Below are 18,626 nucleotides of genomic sequence, written 5' to 3' on the forward strand. Positions count from 1 at the left end.
GCTGATCGCAGAATTTATGAAATAGCTAATAGAATATTTCATGTCTATTAGCGGTATCATGAGCCGGTCACACAATTTTATATATAGAAAAGCTTATAATCAGCGAGGAGCCAGCGCTCCCCTGGCCCCCATTCCCCAGCACAGGAGAGAGTTTTGCCGAGCATTTGAATAAACCCCAGCTTTTGGAGCGCAAAAAGAGGAGGCAATCTATTCAAAGACAGGGTGGGAGAAAAGGCCTCGGCTTATTTTTGGCAGAGGAGGTTTATAAATTGCCTGGGCTCTCCCTGCTAACCTCGCCTTGCCCCGTCGATCCCTTTTCTACCCCAGATTGCTAGAAATTCTAGATCAGAGACTAAATCCTAAAAGACACTTTAGAGACAGATACCCAGCACTGGAAGAAATTACGTCCAGATAATGAGTTACAACTTTAAAGTAAAAAGCCTGGGCAAAGAATCATAGAATGGTTTGGGTTGGAAGGGACCTTTAAAGGCCACCTCGTCCAACCCCTGCCATGAGCAGGGACATCTTCAACTAGATCAGGTTGCTCAGAGCCCCGTCCAACCTGGCCTGGAATTATTCCAGGGATGGGGCAGTGGTGGCACGTCCTTGTCCTGTGGCGAGGACGAGCTCCAGCTCATGGTTAAGGAGAGGGGCAGCGGTGGCACGGGCAGTGCAGGCAGGACCCCGTGCTGAGTCAGCAGGAAGCCCACGCTCTGGCCACCGTCCCCATGGCATGGTGGCCCAGAGCAGTAGGCAGAAAGGAAGCGGCTGTGACTCTGGGGTTGGTGGTGGCCCCACCTGGCAGGGCAGCTGTGACTCCTGACCACTCGTGCCACCATCGCATACCCACGCCCCAGCCCGCCCCACCACGGCCATGGTCCCCGGGGGATGCTCGCACCAGCCCCAGCGTTAACAGTTGCCCAATGCCCAAGCAGAGGATCAAGCCATGAAAGACTGAGTTGAGATTAAAGCGCAGAACATTATTATGGTGAAAATGAAAGAAAAACCATCAAATTATTTTAAAAGTACTTGTTGTCTACCATTAGGTCTACGGCACAGCCATTTTACATTGCTATTCCATATCCAAATGTGTCTCTCGCTGCATAAATATTCATTGTAAATCCTTCTTGATCTTATATTAGATAAATAAAGATCTCCGCAGCAAGGCTCTATTTTGGATTATTTACTATTTTACCTGCGAGTTCGCCAAAGGAGTGAGTTCATTAACACAGAAACATGGAGAAGGAGAAGAGCCTTATCGAACAGCCCAGTGCTTGCAGGGCACTAATCCAAAAAATCACCGTCGACTAATAAAAAAGTTCCAACACTTCCTTATAAAACCTTACAGGAAAATCATTTCAGGAAAAGCACCTCAACTGATTTTAAAGTCTCATTAATATCCTTTATAATACTAGACAATTACTACCCGCACCCCAAATTAATTACATTTTACTGAATAGATATGGAGAACCTTTCAAGCAAACACAAAAATTTGCATTTGCATTTTTGCAGGTTTCCAGCATCCCCCTCTCCCAACAGGCCCGTGCTGGAGACTTAAGTCACAAATTAGGGTCACCTTTCCCTGTGCATTGTCAGCAAATCAATCTGCGACGCCTTTCAACCAGGGCTCATGCATAAATTAGGCAGTCTGCGATTGATTCGCAGGAGAAACCCTCAAGCAACGGCGTGAAACACCAATAAAATCTTACAATTAACTTGAGAAGTTGCCTTTTGTTCCGTCCCAGTGGTCCTTTTATTCTTCAGCTGCAGAAAACATATCATCATACAGATGCTCCCTTCTAATAGATCTATATGAATATTTAAAATTGCATCTTGAAAACAAAAGTTAATTATATATGATGGAAAATACATAGAGAGGAATTATATACCGCATAATGGCCAGATTAAATGCTTGTGTTTCAGCAGCAAAGTGTTTCGTTTTGGAGGAGAGAAGGGGAGGAAGGGGAAAAACCAAAAGCACAAGTGTGTGCCCTGTCTACAAATTCAGACAAAGCAGAAAAGGAGAACATGACATCTGGATGTTTGAGGATTCATTCGTAACACATCAAGAAGGCGGAATACAGAAAGGAAGGAAGCAGTGCTATGGCTTAAAGCTGTTCAGCCCAGCAGGGCTTGGAAACCTTATGGGTTTATCAGAAGTCTAGCGCGGCTTTGCACTGCAGAAATTCAAACCCAAACAATGTCCCTGCAGCGAAAGCAATGCTCAACACTCCCAAGTTGAAAGGTGGATTTCACGGTGTCTCCAGACATGGGAAACTCAGACACTGCTCTCTGTCCCGTCATTAGCGCACTAGCTCGCTCCCGATCCTTCTTCCACTTCTCTGCCTCCGCACCAGGTCCTCAGCGCTCGGTGGCTGAAACCCCCACATCCCTCTGTGAACCCCCAGCCCCTCCGGGCAGGAGGCAGCACCAGAGAGGTGACCAGGGCTGACCTGGCAAACCAGTTGTGATCTGTGAAGAAAAGGTAAGCAGACAAGCCTTGGGTTTATATTATTCATGGTCACCTCCATTGCTTGGTAAAATTTAAAATAGAAGATTGAAATGGACCCTATCAACACCAAAGTTAATAGTAAAGGTTCCCCTTGGCTGGCGTGGGAGGTCAGCTCGCTGGTGAGACAGGTCAGGAGCTCCAGCCCAAACACAAAGCCGGCATGGAGAGAGCTCAGAACTGCACCTTCCCCTGGTTTAGCACTGGAGCTAGCTCACGAGCTGCTCAGACCAGCTGCTTCAGGTAACCTGTTCGTCCTCTCCTCCTCCCTGCTCAGAATCCTTCCCGAGATTCCACCGCTCTGCAGTTAACGAGTCCGATATGTACTGCGAGCAGAAGTAGTTCTTGCTGCTGCTGCAATATAAGTTTTTAGGAACTGTATAACTGGAGGAAAAAAAAATGGTACAAATGTGATTCAAGGCTTATAATTACTCTCATCAGCTCTGTACCACACCTGCACATGGCTGACACCCTCCGCCAGCAGGTTCATTGGGGCATGGGGTTGGCCAAGACTGAAAGGAGTTTTTATGCTCAGGGTGGTGAAACCCTCGCCCAGGTTGCCCAAAGAAGTCTAAGATGCTCCATCCCTGAAGACATTCAAGGTCAGGTTGGACGGGGCTCTGAGCAACCTTATCTAGGTGAAGATGTCCCTCCTCATGGCAGGGGAGGTGGACTAGATGGCCTTTAAAGGTCCCTTCCCACCCAAACCATTCTATGAGTCTATGATTCTATGAAGCCTCCTCCTCCTCCCAGCACGCACCGGCACAGCTCAGAGACAATGCCCCAGGGGCTCTATCAGCCTCTGACTGCTGCTCTAAATCACAAAGGGTCTGACAGCACAAGGCTTTACATGTTCTTATACCTTTTGTCTTCCTACCACCCAACTTGTTCCTACTTACGCCAACACAACCATACATCGTACTGCCAACCAATCAGGTTAAAACAAGGGGGAAGGCAGGCTTATTTTTTTTTTTCAATCTGAACCAGTTCAATGATCAAACTCACAAGCAGAGCCCAACCAACGTCTGAGACAGTGAATCTGAGGTGCCCACATGCTTCCAAGCAGACACAGCCAAGGGACTTCAGGGTGGCACCAGTAAATACAGGGCAGGGCACCTCAGACTGGGACCGGGATCTCAGCCTTTTCAGGAGTAGCTGGGCCATGCCTGCAGTTGACACACACACACACTGCAGGTGGGTTTCCACATCTCTCTTTGCTTACAAGGACTGTTTCTTTGCAGCCTCCTTGGCAGAGCTTGCGCAGCTCTGGACCTTGCTGTCCTGCAGACAAACAGTTGCTCTTCAAGCTGCAATAATGCCTAAAGAGACACCACTCCCCAAGGCCCCCACCGCAGGCTCTCCCCTTTCTTTAAGAACAGAGCATTTCCTATAACCATGCCCAAAGCGCTTCTCAACTCCTGTTATGACCTCTGAGCTGGCCGATGTGGACCCCCATGTCAAGAGCACGGATACACCATCCACACCCCCTCTGCCAGCCATGCAAGAGCGACCACCACCAAGCTGCTGGCATTCCCCACCACCGAGAACCCAAACAGCACTGGGAAAACACCCCTCTCTGGAGGTGTTTGGATACAGCTTCCTCACACTGAGCCAGCTCTATCCAAACATTGACAATAGCATGAACCAGAATCTTTCAAAATACAAGAGAACACCACAGTAAATGTCGCTTTGGGGATTATTTTTAAAGCTACAGCAACAGGTGTTCTTGATCTTCAAACTAAGCCACTCATCACAGGAGGCAAGCAGAGGACCACGCTCACTTCGTACATCCCAGGGGCTCACAGAAAGCATCAACTTCAAAACAGCACACTGCAGTTTACAACAGGCAAAAATCCATCCTCTTTGTAGCATTTTTTTTTTCCTCTGCAGCTTTCACTTAGGAAACCTGTGTGTGTATATATAGATATATATCTCCAGTTTTCATAGAATCCTAGCATACCAGGTTGGAAGGGACCTCAAGCTCATCTGATCCAACCTTTCTTGGCAAAAGCATGGTCTAGACAAGATGCCCAGCACCCTGCCCAGCTGGATCTTAAAAGCTTCCAATGTTGGGTGATCCATCACTTACCTGGGAGACCATTCCAATGGCTGGTTGTTCTCAGTGTGAAAAATTTTCCTCTTGTGTCCCATTGGAATGTCCCCAAGAGTAACTTGTACCCATTACCCCTCGCCTTTTCCATGTAAAAAGGGAGTCTTCATCTTCTTTGAGGCCACCCTTTAGATACAGGAACGTGGTGAGAAGGTCTCTATGCCTTCTTTTCTCAAGGCTGAACAAACCCAGTTCTCTCAGCCTTTCATCACATGGCAGGCTTCCCCATCCTTGGATCGTCTTGGTGGCCCTTCTCTGGACCCTCTGTCCACATCTTTGTTGTACAGCAGGGACCCAAACTGAACACAGTATATTCCAGCTACTCATTTTTTACAAAGAAGCACTAAAAGTTTAACTACTAAAAGTTTACCCGTAATATTTATCCTTCATACAATCTAATGGTCTCCTGAGGCTGACAGCAGTGACGGTGAAACAGCAACCAAACCAAAGGTTAAGGAAATAGATGGCCACACGCTACTTGTGACAATTGGCAGATTCCAACCAAAAGCACGTCCCGTTGACCAGCCAGGCTACGCGGCAAATTAAATGCGTAAGAAACAATTACAAAACTAATGAAGCAAGCTATGCCAGATGTTGAACTTACGCCTCAGATAATTTCATGTAACACCTGCTTTGTGACTGGTGTCGTATCTTACTAACATCGCACGGAAACACGCCCAGAGACTCAAGGGTAACATCTGCTTTTATATTTAGTTGCTTGCTGAGCGTTCATCAAAAGCCTGATACTCCAATTATTTATTTGAAAGGCATCGCCGTCCTGGGGACAGACGGCAGCGCTCTGCTCTTCCAGCTCCCGTGCACTAACAACTAAAGCAATAGCTGGGCCTGCATTATACATATATATATATGTTGTAGCATCTGTCACCGGTGTTCGGTATTTCTCTTTTCCTGCGACATTCCCTAAGTTAGCAGATATATTCACTTTATATAGCTAAATTTATGGTATCAACAGCAGCAGCTTAATTTCAAAATAAGGCTTTGGGACATGAATTGCATCTGATTTTTCTCATCCATTATTAAGTTCTAGGCCTGCTAAGAAGCCATTTATCTCAAAAAAAAAAATAAATCATTACCAATGCAAATTTCTAGGGATAGTAAAGTTCTTTACAGCCTAGAGTCTCAAGAAATAAATAGAAACTGCATTTACTATTAAAATTAAATGAGCAAGCCTCTGAGTTATTAGAAATGTAAAATCCAAGCCTGCAGTGTGGTTTTTGCCGGCAGCTCTCGGAGCCCGTGTTGCGTCCCAGGGATGCAGGCACTCAAGCCTGTCCGCAGAAACCACGGGGAGCATCCCCGGGACGCTGAGTGCCTGCATCCCCGGGACTCCCCCACACCCTGAAGATTCACTGCAGGAGGGCAGATCGCCACCCCGGGCACAGCTTCAGCATCGCCACAACCGGTGCTGAAAGCGTTAACACATGCTGTTCTTCTGCCCTGAGAAAATAAAATCCCTCCTGCGTAAGCTATCTGCAACATTTCGCGGCATAACAGAAGATTAAGGTTTCTTGGCGGCGGGGGGAGAAGATTTATCTTTGCTCAAGTCCAAAAAAGAAGAATTAGTATCATAAAAGAGGAACAGCTAGGGGGGAAAAAAAAAAGTTAACCCCAAGAGGAAAACGCTGATGCAGGCAGGAGAAGCCACCAGATAGAAAAATTACATTAGTAACAAGGTCTCCAACGCTCTGCTCCGCAGCAGCTGGGGAGGTTAGCTGCAGCAAGAACTCCCACCTCCTCCCCGTAACACCGTCTCCGACGCACTGACGCTGGACCACGAGGGCAATTCACCAGTGAAACCTCCTCTGTGGGAATGCAGTGAATTTTCCATCGTTTCGGCTCAGATCAGCACTGGATGGGGAAAACACAAGAAAACCCAAGAAAACAGTTCTGCGCTGAGCTTGGTCCTTGGAGCATCTTTCAAAGTTTGAAGCCTTCTCGAACTTTAAACTTGTCCCAGATTTGGAGAAATGGAAATATTTCGGAAGATATTAAAACAGAAAAACCAAATCACTGTCATCCCTTTGGAGAGATGTCCTCCCTGAGGCAGGTGTGATCCTCGGAGCCCGGGCAGCCGCTCCCCTCCAGCACTCTGCCAAAAATTAACCTCTTTCATAGGAGAAAAATGAGTAAGGGACAGGGCAGGAAGGCGCGATTTAAATATTTAAAACGTTTGCATTTCCATTTAAAACACCTGCATACCATTCAAAATCACAATACGTACTCTTAAAAAAAAACCCAACTCGGTAAGTGGGAGCTCAGAGAACATTTTCTAAGTTCAGATCATTGGACAAAAATCAGTCAACTCTGTTTTAAAAGGAAATGAAAAAAAAAAACAACCCACCGCTACCATTAAGACCAAAAAAGGAAACAGAGTCCGATAATAAAGTACTTCAACATCTCTGAAGGTCAGCACAGAGCATGCAGCTGCTTATATTAACTTCTAGCAGTCAAGACTCAAAATTCTGCTTTTTTAATGTAACATTATACCTTAAAAATCTATCCGTCTCTTCAAAGAAAAGAACGATCAGCAAGAAAATGCCAAACCAAATGATCTCTGTGCAGGCAGCAAGTGGAGAGCAGGCAGGGCTCTGCTGCTGACCCCCCAGGAACCGGCCCGGCCAAGGCAGCCCCGCGGAGCTTCCCCTGGCACCAGCCTGCGGCACAGCCAAGAAATGCCACAGGATTGCAAGGAATCGGTCAGACTTTTCAGTTTTGTACAGGTCATCTAAAAAGTATAGGTTTTGCACTGCTCAATGGTAGCAAACTTCCTAAAAAAGACATTTTTAAAATAAATATTGTAAGTTTATTTGTTTGTTTGTTTGTTTATTTATAGAATTAATGTAAGAAAAAGCAGAGAGATCCCGGACATGTGTTGAAATGCAGCAGAGAGAGATCCAATGTTTTATCACTGGGGAAAAACATGTTTCCTTTCCTCTGGCTGACCCAGGATTACAGCTCGACATTTACTACATTTCTATAAATGCCGGCAGCAAAGGAAAACCAACCCCCCCCCAAGTATAAATGTGCAGAGATTCCTCGCGAAGTTTCACCCAGGGAGGAAGCACACAGCCCTCGCTCTTGCGGTTCTTGGGCTCTCAAAGCGTGTCGAAACTCTGCTCTTCTCATATAGGGGCTTTTCACTCAAAACACACTCACCCCCCACCCTGCTCTCCTTCTCGCCGCTCTGTTGGACAATTTGTGTTGACTTCGAAGAGAAGCCTTCCCTCAGTGGAACACCTCGTTTGGTACGAGTTGGATTTACAAGCCCAACTTAGCAACTGGCCAACCTGGGCTGTATTCAAACGAGTGGCTTAAACCACTCAGCCTTTTCCTGCAGATTACAATATACCCCCAGTGCATTGGAATTAAACACGCCAAATGTTTTGTTCTGTTATCTAATTGGCTTTAAAATACTCTTGAATTAACGAACAGACACCCTATCAGCAAAGCCTCCTTGCAACGGGACCAAGAAATAGACAGCTCGGAGGAGGTGAGGTACCGATAACAAAATAACAGGCAAGATTTTGGGTCTAGAAACATCCCGCGCTGTGTGTATCTCATTTTCCCTGTACCTACGGATTACTAAAGGACACAGGCACTCTTCAGTTTAATCTGCATGATACAGACAGTAAGCTTTTTTAAAAAAATAAATCTTTAAATTAAGTTTAGAAAAACAGATAAAGCTTTGCACAAGTTTTTCTTAGCACTACTACTTGCACATTTAAGCTTAAAAATTGAGCTGTAAACTTGTATACACTAAAAAAAATGATGCTAGATATCGCCTTCAAATTACACACCAGCTGAAGACCATTTCAGATAAATGATTCTGAAATCAAAGATACCGAGAGTTGGAGTAAAGTCTACCAACGATGATCATGATCTCTGCTGGTTGCACTGATAGACACAGAGCTGCCCGAACTACCGAAGGCCACACCGCTGGAGACGTCCTTTCCGAGTGCCTGACTCACCTCCCATTCATCATCATCATCTCGCTTTTATAGCCCTACAAATTGATGGATTCATGTTCGTTCCTCAAGGCAATGACATTCATATTGCCAAGCCAGGCTCCCGATGAGCTATAAAAGATGATTTGTCACCCCTTCAAATTACAGCTGGCAGCGGGGACTCTTCTCCCGCAGCCAACTCCGGTCTCTCTGGGGTGAATGAGGAAGTATCAGCATCTCTAACGCAAGGCTCTTGCTCACTTTCCTAGTTAGTGTGCACTTCCCGCGAGAAACGGGATTGAGCCTCAGCTTGAAGATGCTCTGATCGACTGGTAAGAATTCACGTGGGGGAAAACACCAAACCAAAATTAAAAAAAAAAAATAAATAGCACACACGCCCAAACGAGCCAGTTAACCATCTCCCTTGTGTGGGAGAATGGCAGAACGTCCAATATACGGAGTGAAAGTGAAATCGTCCGAGATACGTGTTAAAAGAACACCGAAAAGAAATTTAATATAAGACATTTCAGAAAAATTACTGCTGACAGTGTTCCCTATTGCCCCACTGAATGAATTGTTCTTATTTCTCAACTCCGCCCGCTCCTCCTGGGCTTGGCCCTTCCCCTGCCCAAGCGGCCCCTGCAAACCTCGTGCTGCCGCCCATCCACCTACCCAGCCGCCCGCCAGCTGCGCGCTCTAAACCTCTAGCGTTGCGAAGCAACAGCTTCCTCAGAAACAGTGCTTCCAGTTTCAGGAGTTCTGTTCTTCTAATAGAGAAAACAGCTCGAAACAAGAACTAAAGGTTTCCAATTTTTTTTTTTTTTTAATTGTTGTTTCATTCGCCACCAAGCACGCTGCTGCTTCGGCTGAGTAACAGTTGTCATAATGTTGCTCAGAAGCTGCTAAGTACCTGTAAGTGTGCCTTTTTTTCTATTAAAAAATCACTACATTTTTTGCACTTGTGTTTGATACAGAGCTAAGACAGCCATCCAATTCTCGTTATGAACCCAAGGAGTTCCTGAAGCAATAGCTTGTTGAGCTGTCTGACAGCAGTGAACTGAACAAAATCCTTTAACTTCCATGTCGGGTACCCTGCTGTGGCAGCTGGTGTGACACATCTGCTCTCGGCAGAGGTACAGCAATCCTGTTCACAGAGTAGGTGGGGGAAGAAGTGAATTTATCTTCGGCATAAACACTGCGATGGCATCTCCATTATTCTGCTAGTTGGCACTAAAAGCAGGATCACAGCATCCAAGCAATGAAATATCATCCTCAATCACGTTTTACCCTGCGGCCCTAAGCATAGCTAAGGTGCTAGCAAAATAATAAATACTAACCCGAACCTACTTTCCGAGTAATTCAGAAAAGCTGGTACAGACCAACGCTTTTGTGCTACTATTCACAAGGGAGGTATGCAAGACCTAACCGACCAATAAATATCAACTTACAGCATTTTAACCACCTTTTTAAAAAGTAGTTTTAGGGAAAAATAAACACCAAATACACTCAAGTGTTTCTGGTCTACGAGGGAATAGACAGGAGGAATCACAAGCAAGGGATTCTTACGAAGAAAACCATTACTGAGTCCCTTATCAATGCCCACACCGCATCCCACCAGGGCATCCCGTTCCATCTGCGGAGGCAAAGACCCTATGCAGCAGCAGCAAAGCCCCCGCTCCCCTTTTTCTGCACATACAGTGCCCTTTCCTAACATCCCTCATCCAAGAAGTCTAACCAGAAGTTTGCTCGTATGCATAAAGGATAACAATTTTCCCTATTTCCATTCCAGATGCACAGGGCTGCTACTTCACGAACTTATTTAGCAGCGATTTAAATGCAGAAAAGATAATAGACCCTGCCCACAATTCTTCCCAGTACAGCAACTGCTCTGCGGGGTGGGCTGGGTGCCCCCTGCCCTGTGTCCGAGAGCTGGTACCAGCCCAAGCCATCACCAGCAGCCCAGGGCACCGCCAGCTCCGTCACTGCTTCTTCAGCAGCAGTTGCCTCCAACCACACTGAGATCTCAGGAAGAAATTCTTTGCTGTGGGGGCAGTGAGCCCCTGGCCCAGGTTGCCCAGAGCAGCTGTGGCTGCCCCATCCCTGGAGGGGTTCAAGGCCAGGTTGGACGGGGCTTGGAGCAACCTGGGCTGGTGGGAGGTCTCCCTGCCCATGGGTTGGAATGAGATGAGCTTTAAGGTCCCTTTCAATCCAAACCATTCTACGATTCTATGTTTAAAAAGGCTCTGCAGTATCTCTAAGATAGAAACACCGTCTCTCAAATGATGCCAAACTGCAGAGCACATGTAGGTCGACAACAGCAATTTTTTTTTTTTTTTTTTACCTTTTCATCTCCAATTTGCTAGAAATTATTGGCTCTCCCAGATGCAGAAAGTCAGTGTGTAATAACGTCCCCGCCCATTAGGAGCACCTGGGCACCGAGGATCTTAAGACTGGAAACTTTAAACTCTCTTAATTAGAGAAATCATTTACATTCTCAACTGTAATTCAAAATATACGGACAAACGCAGAAAAGTCCATTTGCCTTCTATAATTAACCTGCCCCAAAGCAGTGCACTTCAGGCAGAAAGCTTAAGGCTGAAGCCTTTATGCATCAAGAAGCACACAGATAATTCTTCTGTAACTTCTTTGGTCTAATGCTGCATGGCTTCTAATTTTTTTCTTCTGAATGCAAATATAAATTTCATTCCCGGAACATTATTAAACTTCCCCCCCCCGCCCCCATCTGAAAAAATCCAGTACCATCATCTGAGCATCCCAATTGTCAACGACAACAGCCTTAGGGGCTGATCTGTAAGAACTTAACTAGTTAATAATTAATGAGGAACAAAGCTGGGCAGTAAACGACAAAAAGTGTGCTGTAGTTAACATATTTGCAAAAATCAGGGTTGAGAGTCCTGGTATCTGTGAGCAGCTCCTAGTGTCTGCCCTGCTGAGTACAGCCTGAAGTTCATGATTTCTCACGCAAGTCAACAGAAAGACTTCCTTAAATAAGGGCTGACGGCTGCATTGTTTTCCCTTTTCCTCCTTGAAGTGATGTGACAACACTTCTGTCCCCAAACATATACCTCCTCTCCGTGCATCTGCAGGACAGGGTGCCTTCTGACGGTCCAGGTTTCTGCCTTACACCCTCCTCTGCTCCTTTCCACTCAATTCGTGCTTCAAGGAAAAAAAAAGTTACTCTGCCTCCAAGATATCTCTCTTCATCCTCGGTGGCTGAAAAAGTCTTTGCAGGCAGTGCAATTTGCTGAAATTATTATTTAATTTGATTTCCATCCTCACAAATATTTTATTAACGGCATCCTACAGCCATGCCCTGCACAACAAATAGTTCTTCATGCTCAGGGAAGGAATCATAGAATCACAGAATTGCCCAGGTTGGAAGGGACCTTTCAGACCTAGCCCAACCATCAACCCAACTCTGACAAAACCATCACTAAACCATATCTCCAAGCACCACGTCTGCCCGGCTTTTAAACACCTCCGGGGGTGGTGCCTCCACCACTGCCCTGGGCAGCCCGTTACAGGCTGCAGGAGCTGGCAATGATGGAATCCCCGGCTGATGTTCCAATTTTTTTTTGTATTGTCATTTTGTAGAGGAAATAAGGCCTTTGCAAAGGCACCTACGGCTGCTCTGCCTCCTCCTTTCCAGCCCCCGCTACCTCCCCCATCCCCACTCCTCCTCCAAGCCACAAGCCAGCAGCCGCGGGGCTCTCCGGGGAAGGGCAGGTTACGGACGGGGAGCTTGGACCCGAGCGAGCGGCCGACAGGCTGCGGTGAGAGAGTTCAAGTGGAAGGAAAATAAATTATGCACCAGAGGGCACGTTTGCAGCCTCTTTAGTACATTAGGGATGCCACTTACAGATGCAAGAACAGCAGGAAGAGAAAACAAAAATCACTGGTCACAGTATATAAAAAATTATTGGCAGCACCTCATGAGTAAAGAAAAATGTTTCTCTACCTACTGCTTCTGAGCCTTAAAGAAATTTGAACTGTAACAGCCAGAAAACCATCTCCTCTGAAATATCCATTTAAAAAAAATTAATGAAAATTAGGTATACTGTTCAGTCTAAGATGGTGCACTTTAAATCTGTTCTGTACCTCAATTCTAAGTTCATACTACTAATATATCACCATCCACGACAATGATAAATTGCAATTTTATTAAAGAAACTATGCAATAAACACAGAATAACACAAGAAAAGCCCATGCAAATTTATTGGGTCCTGTAACCCTAAAAATCTCCAAACCCCTATTGATTTAAGGGCTTTTAAACCCCTTTAACCCCTACTTTTAAGGGCTAAGATTAAGACGGCTTTTATTTTAAAACCTCCCTGGAACGGAATAGTTCTCAGATAAACATGTATTTAGGTCAGTGGCTTCCCCGCCTTCTCCAAAAACTGTGCTACTTACCCAAAATACAGGAATCTCTCTGCGGTGGAGCTGCTGCATCCTTTGAGAAAATGTATCATTAGATCAGGCAACCGGGGACATGTTATTCATTTTGGTCTCATGGCTTCACTAAATAATTACATCAGGGGTTTTCTTTCTCTAACACCACCTAAATGTAAATAGCCACCTTCAACACAGAAATAGGTTTTCTGCTCAACAGCGGTATTTGTTGTGAACTAGTAATACTGCAGCACGGTTCTTCTTGAAAACCTTACGGAAAAATAATCCAGGTTACTCACTGCTGCTTAAAACAACATATTTATGCCAAACGTTTTGTGTTTGTGAGATCTGCTGAGATGCCAGAGACGTCACGGCTATGGAAGTCCCCCCGTACGCTGCTTTAGCAAGGGCAGACTATCGTCTCATAAATATGCAAGATAGCTGCGCAGCCTTCGCAAGGCTTATATTGTCTGAATATTCAGCAAAGAGCATACTTCATCTATTTCAGACCTGCTTCCAAAACGCTGATTGCTACGTTATCTCTTACTTTTGACTATGCAATGTTTCAGCCTACTATGTTATGCATCCATAAAGGACAAAATTGTGCCAAAGGGTGCAAATTGTCCGGAACGCATGAATCTATTAACAAGAAAGCCGGGAAGAGCAACCATCAGCATTGACAGCAAAGCCAACCTACCGCATTTTGGGACATTTCAATATTTACATTCATCTTTGTGCAACTGCCATCCTAGAGGACTGCTGGATCATCCAGTCCAAGAGACGTCAAGAAGACAGAAGGAGCTGACTGGGGGACGTAGAAGGTTTCCCCTGGACAACAGCAGACCTCGCAGCTTATTATCACCGACCTTCCCACCGGCTTTACTCCCAACTCAAGCACAGGCAGTATATTGCATGCATGCATTCTGATGGCAGGTTTTAAATAGCACTAAAAAAATATCACAATCTGATTTATTCAAAATGAGCAAAGTCATTAAGCCACAATGAATATTTGCATACACACAGCTGAATTTTAAATGCCAGCCATTCTTGCACGAGCTCTTGTTTAAAAAACTAGGTTTAAAACGCTAACGCGCCACACAGGGCTAAAGCCAAGTATGCATAACATCAGTCGACCAAAGGGCAGCTTTCAAAAGTTAGATCCTACAGCAGATTTAAATGGGCAGTGGCGTTGCTCCAGCTGTCGCCCCGCAGGCAGGATTCCTCCCCAGGGGCAGGACTTGGCACATCTCTGTTGAGCTTCACCAGGTTCCTGCTGGGCCACATCTCCATGGGGTCCAGGTCCCTCTGGATGGCAGCACAGCCATCAGGTCTACCAGCCACCCTTCCAGTTGGGCATGGTTTCCCAACTGGGCATGGATGCGTCCTGCCCCATTGCCCAGCCTCAGAATCACAGAGCATTTCAGCAGGGTAGGAGAAGAACATAGACAATTTATGTATAGCCCCCATGTCTACAAATTACTTCCATTGTTGGCTACACACTCAGTACTCACATTCACCGACTCAGAAACCTGAGCAGCAGAGCGAACTTTTCTTGCCCCAAAGAAGGGGAGAGAATTATAAATTAAATATCATCGCTATATTTAGAAAATAAGCTCTGTTTCCCACTGCAGTTACAATCATGCGAGTGTCATAACATTTTGAGCTTCCTTGGATAAATAAGCATTATCTGCAGCAAAAAAAAAAAAAAAAACCAACATATTTAACATGGCACATTCTCGCTTACATTAACAGCTGTATCAAAAAGTAGCTTAAAAAACCCTCCCCAGGGAAATCCAGCATAAGGATCCAGTGTCAGCCCCTGCTCTCACCCCTGGGCTGTGCCACCATCCCTGACACCCCTCAATCCACCCATTTCCTCAATCCCACCTTCTACTACTCCTAGCCCCAGTGAATTTAGACTTTTTTTTGGTTGGTTTGTTTGCATTATTAAAAATAATACGTTTTTCTCATCAGAGCTTTGCAGAATGAAAGCGGGAAGGTGCCGGATGGCCGCCTTTGATGTGAGAGGCTTACACTTGACCTTCTATTTTCCTTCCTGGATATTTATATCCTGTTGGCTCAGAAAACTGAATAACAGTACGATACACATAATGACCTGCTAAAGTGAAGCTTAGATCTCTCTCCTAAAAGTCTATCTATCTATGGCACTTGGTGCTAACATTTTTTTATTCAACAGTAACTACAGTGACAAACAATAAATTTTCAGTTTAGCTTTCTTGGCATTTGAGCTTGCTAAATAGATGGTTCCAAGCAAAATTTATCACCTTCAGTAATTCTAAGATATTGCCTCAGAAGGATTAGTATTTCAAATACACAAACAAAATTAATCCCAAAGAAATTAAACGGCCCCCAAAATGTAACAGCTGGCATCTAGCACACCAGCGTTCTGAACTGCGACGTGCGGGACCCAACTTCGCTATGACCCTGTAAAAAAGGAAAATGCTCACATGTCACTTCTAAAATGCATATATGGGTCTGAAAGTACAGTTTTATGGATAATTTCATCATCGCAATGAAAACTACTTGCAAAACAATGAGTCTTTAAACGTAAATAACTGCCAAAGGATATTTTTGTGATGCACAAACACTCATTTCTAAGACATTTTCAGGATTTTTATTTGTCTTTATATGCCTATAATCTTTAATTCCTTTTAATCAACATGAAATATATTGCTTATCTGAAAATACGCCAAATTTTGCTCGGTAATAAGGCGGCGTCACACATACGAGGAAAGCCAGGCACCAAAGAAAGCTGGGGACAAGGTAAAAGATTACATTTTAAATGAGGACAAAAACTTAGAGCCAGGCAATCTGTTGCTTTACAAGGCAGGTGAATGTACGTGGTTACCTCCAGGTAGTTCAAACAGGAAACACTTGAACATTCATTGGCATTGCAGAATAACTGGACAGTAAATATACCGTATAAAAATTATTTCAATCGTGACCATATTTAAATTACTTAGTTATATTATTTTAATTGTGAATAATGTCAATAAAACGGCAGCTGTGCAGAATTTTTGAGTGCATCTGCTGGAATGCACTTAGATATACCCCAAAATAGGGATTCCCTACGTGCAACACGTACATCGACTTAGGGGAAAGGCTGTATCGCATTGTGAAAAGCAGCCTAATACATGTACGCCCCTGACAATGGAAGCAGTAAGCCTCTAATACTTCTCTATTCCATTCTTGGTAACCAAAGGATTACAATCCGTTCCCATCACGGCGTTTTTCTTACCATTTAAGCTAACACAGCCAATACATATTTATTGAAATTCTTCATGCAAACCCAGCAAAGCCCTTGAAATTTAAGCCAAAAGCGTTAAAATGATCTTTAAGTCTTCCTTGGGGCTGTTTCAGCCATGTATTTTACATAGTCTCATCAGTAACGTGATAATCTAGAATAATTCTGGAGACTCAACTGCAAATTGACAGGGCATTCTCAGAAATGTTCAAGATCATCTGAAAACGTTCCGGTTTGATGTTAAAAGTTGGGAACGGTTCTTTGGAAAAAAAATTATAACTTCAAACACTGGAGAAAAGTCTAATATCTGCTGCTAAAACACTTGTAAAATGACCTTGGAGACTTGCTCGTTCAAACGCAGCACAAGCTAAGATTACAGTAATCATTAAATAACTTTCTTTTAGAAGTGTGGACGGAGATTCTTTTCCCGTCTCTTAGTGACAGGGAAGTACATTGGACTGCAAATGGGAATTATGGGCAGGGTTTGACCATATTGACTTTTGATTAAAAAAGGAAAAGGTTTTATTTGCTTAGGTATTACTTGGACAAGTAATACCCAAGGCTGAATCTCTGCAGCTGAGCACAAGATCCACAAATTACACATCACTCACTCAAACCACTCTTTTATCAAACCTGAGAACTTCCCATTCTGTATTTTTAAATATTCTTTAATTGTCAATATTTGGTTTAGGCAACATTACTTTGCAATGAAGGCAACTTAATCCCTGGCTTTAATATCACAGTAGCAATGATAATTTTTAAAATAAGAGCTTTGAATGATTGAAGTTATGCATATTCAATACTCATCCTATCTACACGTTCTGATTAAAAAAAAAATAAAAAATTCCACTTTCTCAGGAAGGAAATGGCATATGGAGCTGATAGATCCCACTGTCAACTTTTTTCCACGTATAAACAAACAGAGGAAAACCATTGCAGGCTTCAAACGTTAGTAATGGGAGGAAGGGGGCAGAGGTCAGGTCTTTATTGCCAACTCCAAGTTCTCCACCTTAGGAAAGCAGATTTCATGGACCAAAATATATTTCTTAAAAACAACCTAATGCTAAGATTATACTTACGGAAAAAAAGTTAGTATGTTTTTCTGAGTAATGATTGCTTGTTATCTTCCTGAATTCACAGTAAATCTTGGAAACTCTTTTTATACACTACAGTGGAACTAGTACTTCCCAAATTATGCAGAGGGCTAAAAATATTTCAGCAAGTTCCCTCAAAGTCTAACATTTCTATGAGAAGAGTAGTTTTCCCACAGATAAACTCACAGTATCCATATCTATAATTTAAAACCAGTTCATATTTACTTCTAAATATCATACGTGTGAGACACCACATCAGGTCTTCAAATCAGGTATACAGGTACCCTTGTAGGAGGTTAACAATCGTGTCTCTTAGATCTGAAGTCTGGTGCCTTGATAGTTTGGAAAATTTCATTGGGCAACTTCGAGTGCTTTTAAGTACCTAAAATCGTGTGGATGTAGGTTTTCAAACTACCACACACGAGTAGTTTGTGTGAAGCCAGAAGATAAACCCAAGACTCCAACCATCCCAGCCGGTGGATGCTAGCATTGGGAGACCCATGTATTTCCCCACCTTATGAACGAGAATAAAATCAACTTTTATCAGTTAAAACACCTAAGCCCTCATTTATAATAGACACACAGAAATCCAGGCAGGGTGGCATCTTCATACATCGCTCCTGGCTCCTACGCCTTCTCCATTTGCTGGCTGCCGGCTCTCATCTACTCTCCGTTTTTCTCCCCTCCCTCATCAACACAGATGAATGGTTAAAATGCAGGAGCCAGAAATAACATGAAAAGATCCGTAATCTTCACCTGAACCCGTGTTTAAGAAGGAGTTGTCACTAAACGTGATTAAAGGAGGAGGAGAAGGAAGGCCCCAGCAAAGCCCCGCTCCATGCTGGTACGGTGACCTGGCTTGGGAAGAGCTGATGAATGAATAACTCGTGCTGATGGGGCAATAGCCCCCCCCACTGCAGAGGACTCACCCCTCTTCTCAAAGGGAAAATAAATTAAAAAAAAATCAAATCAAATCAAAAAAAAAAAAGCATGGTCTAGCTTGCCAAGCTAACCCAACTTTTCATTAGAAGTGGTGAGATGTCTTCGAAATGTTACGTTCCACATTTATCAGTTAGGCTAAGCAGAAGCTATGTAAAATAGGTGTTATTAAAATGCCATATGTAATATCATATGGTATTTTCTTACATAGTTCAGTTTCTTAGCTAAAGAGGACATGAAATGGTAATTCTATGCAAAATAAGCTCTGACTCAACAGCACACTACTTTTGTATTTATCAAATTCCCCATTTTTATTTACATGTTTTTGAGTTT

The 18,626-nt window shown here is 44.0% G+C and overlaps 1 protein-coding gene across 6 annotated transcripts in view; it reads right to left on the reverse strand.

Annotated features, from left to right (window-relative positions):
- PTPRE (protein tyrosine phosphatase receptor type E) overlaps positions 1-18,626 on the reverse strand; it is a 108,725-nt gene that overhangs the window by 49,186 nt on the left and 40,913 nt on the right. The window contains exon 1 of one of the 6 annotated variants that reach the window (XM_063338278.1): positions 13,017-13,090. The exons of the other annotated variants lie outside the window; for them this stretch is intronic. Coding sequence (XP_063194348.1) covers positions 13,017-13,075 — 59 coding nt within the window. The 5' untranslated portion in view covers positions 13,076-13,090. Of the gene's footprint in view, positions 1-13,016; positions 13,091-18,626 lie in introns of those variants that run through there. 6 annotated transcript variants of the gene reach the window in all.

This window comes from Chroicocephalus ridibundus, chromosome 6 (genome assembly GCF_963924245.1).
Source record: "Chroicocephalus ridibundus chromosome 6, bChrRid1.1, whole genome shotgun sequence".
Classification (NCBI taxonomy): Eukaryota; Metazoa; Chordata; class Aves; order Charadriiformes; family Laridae; genus Chroicocephalus; species Chroicocephalus ridibundus.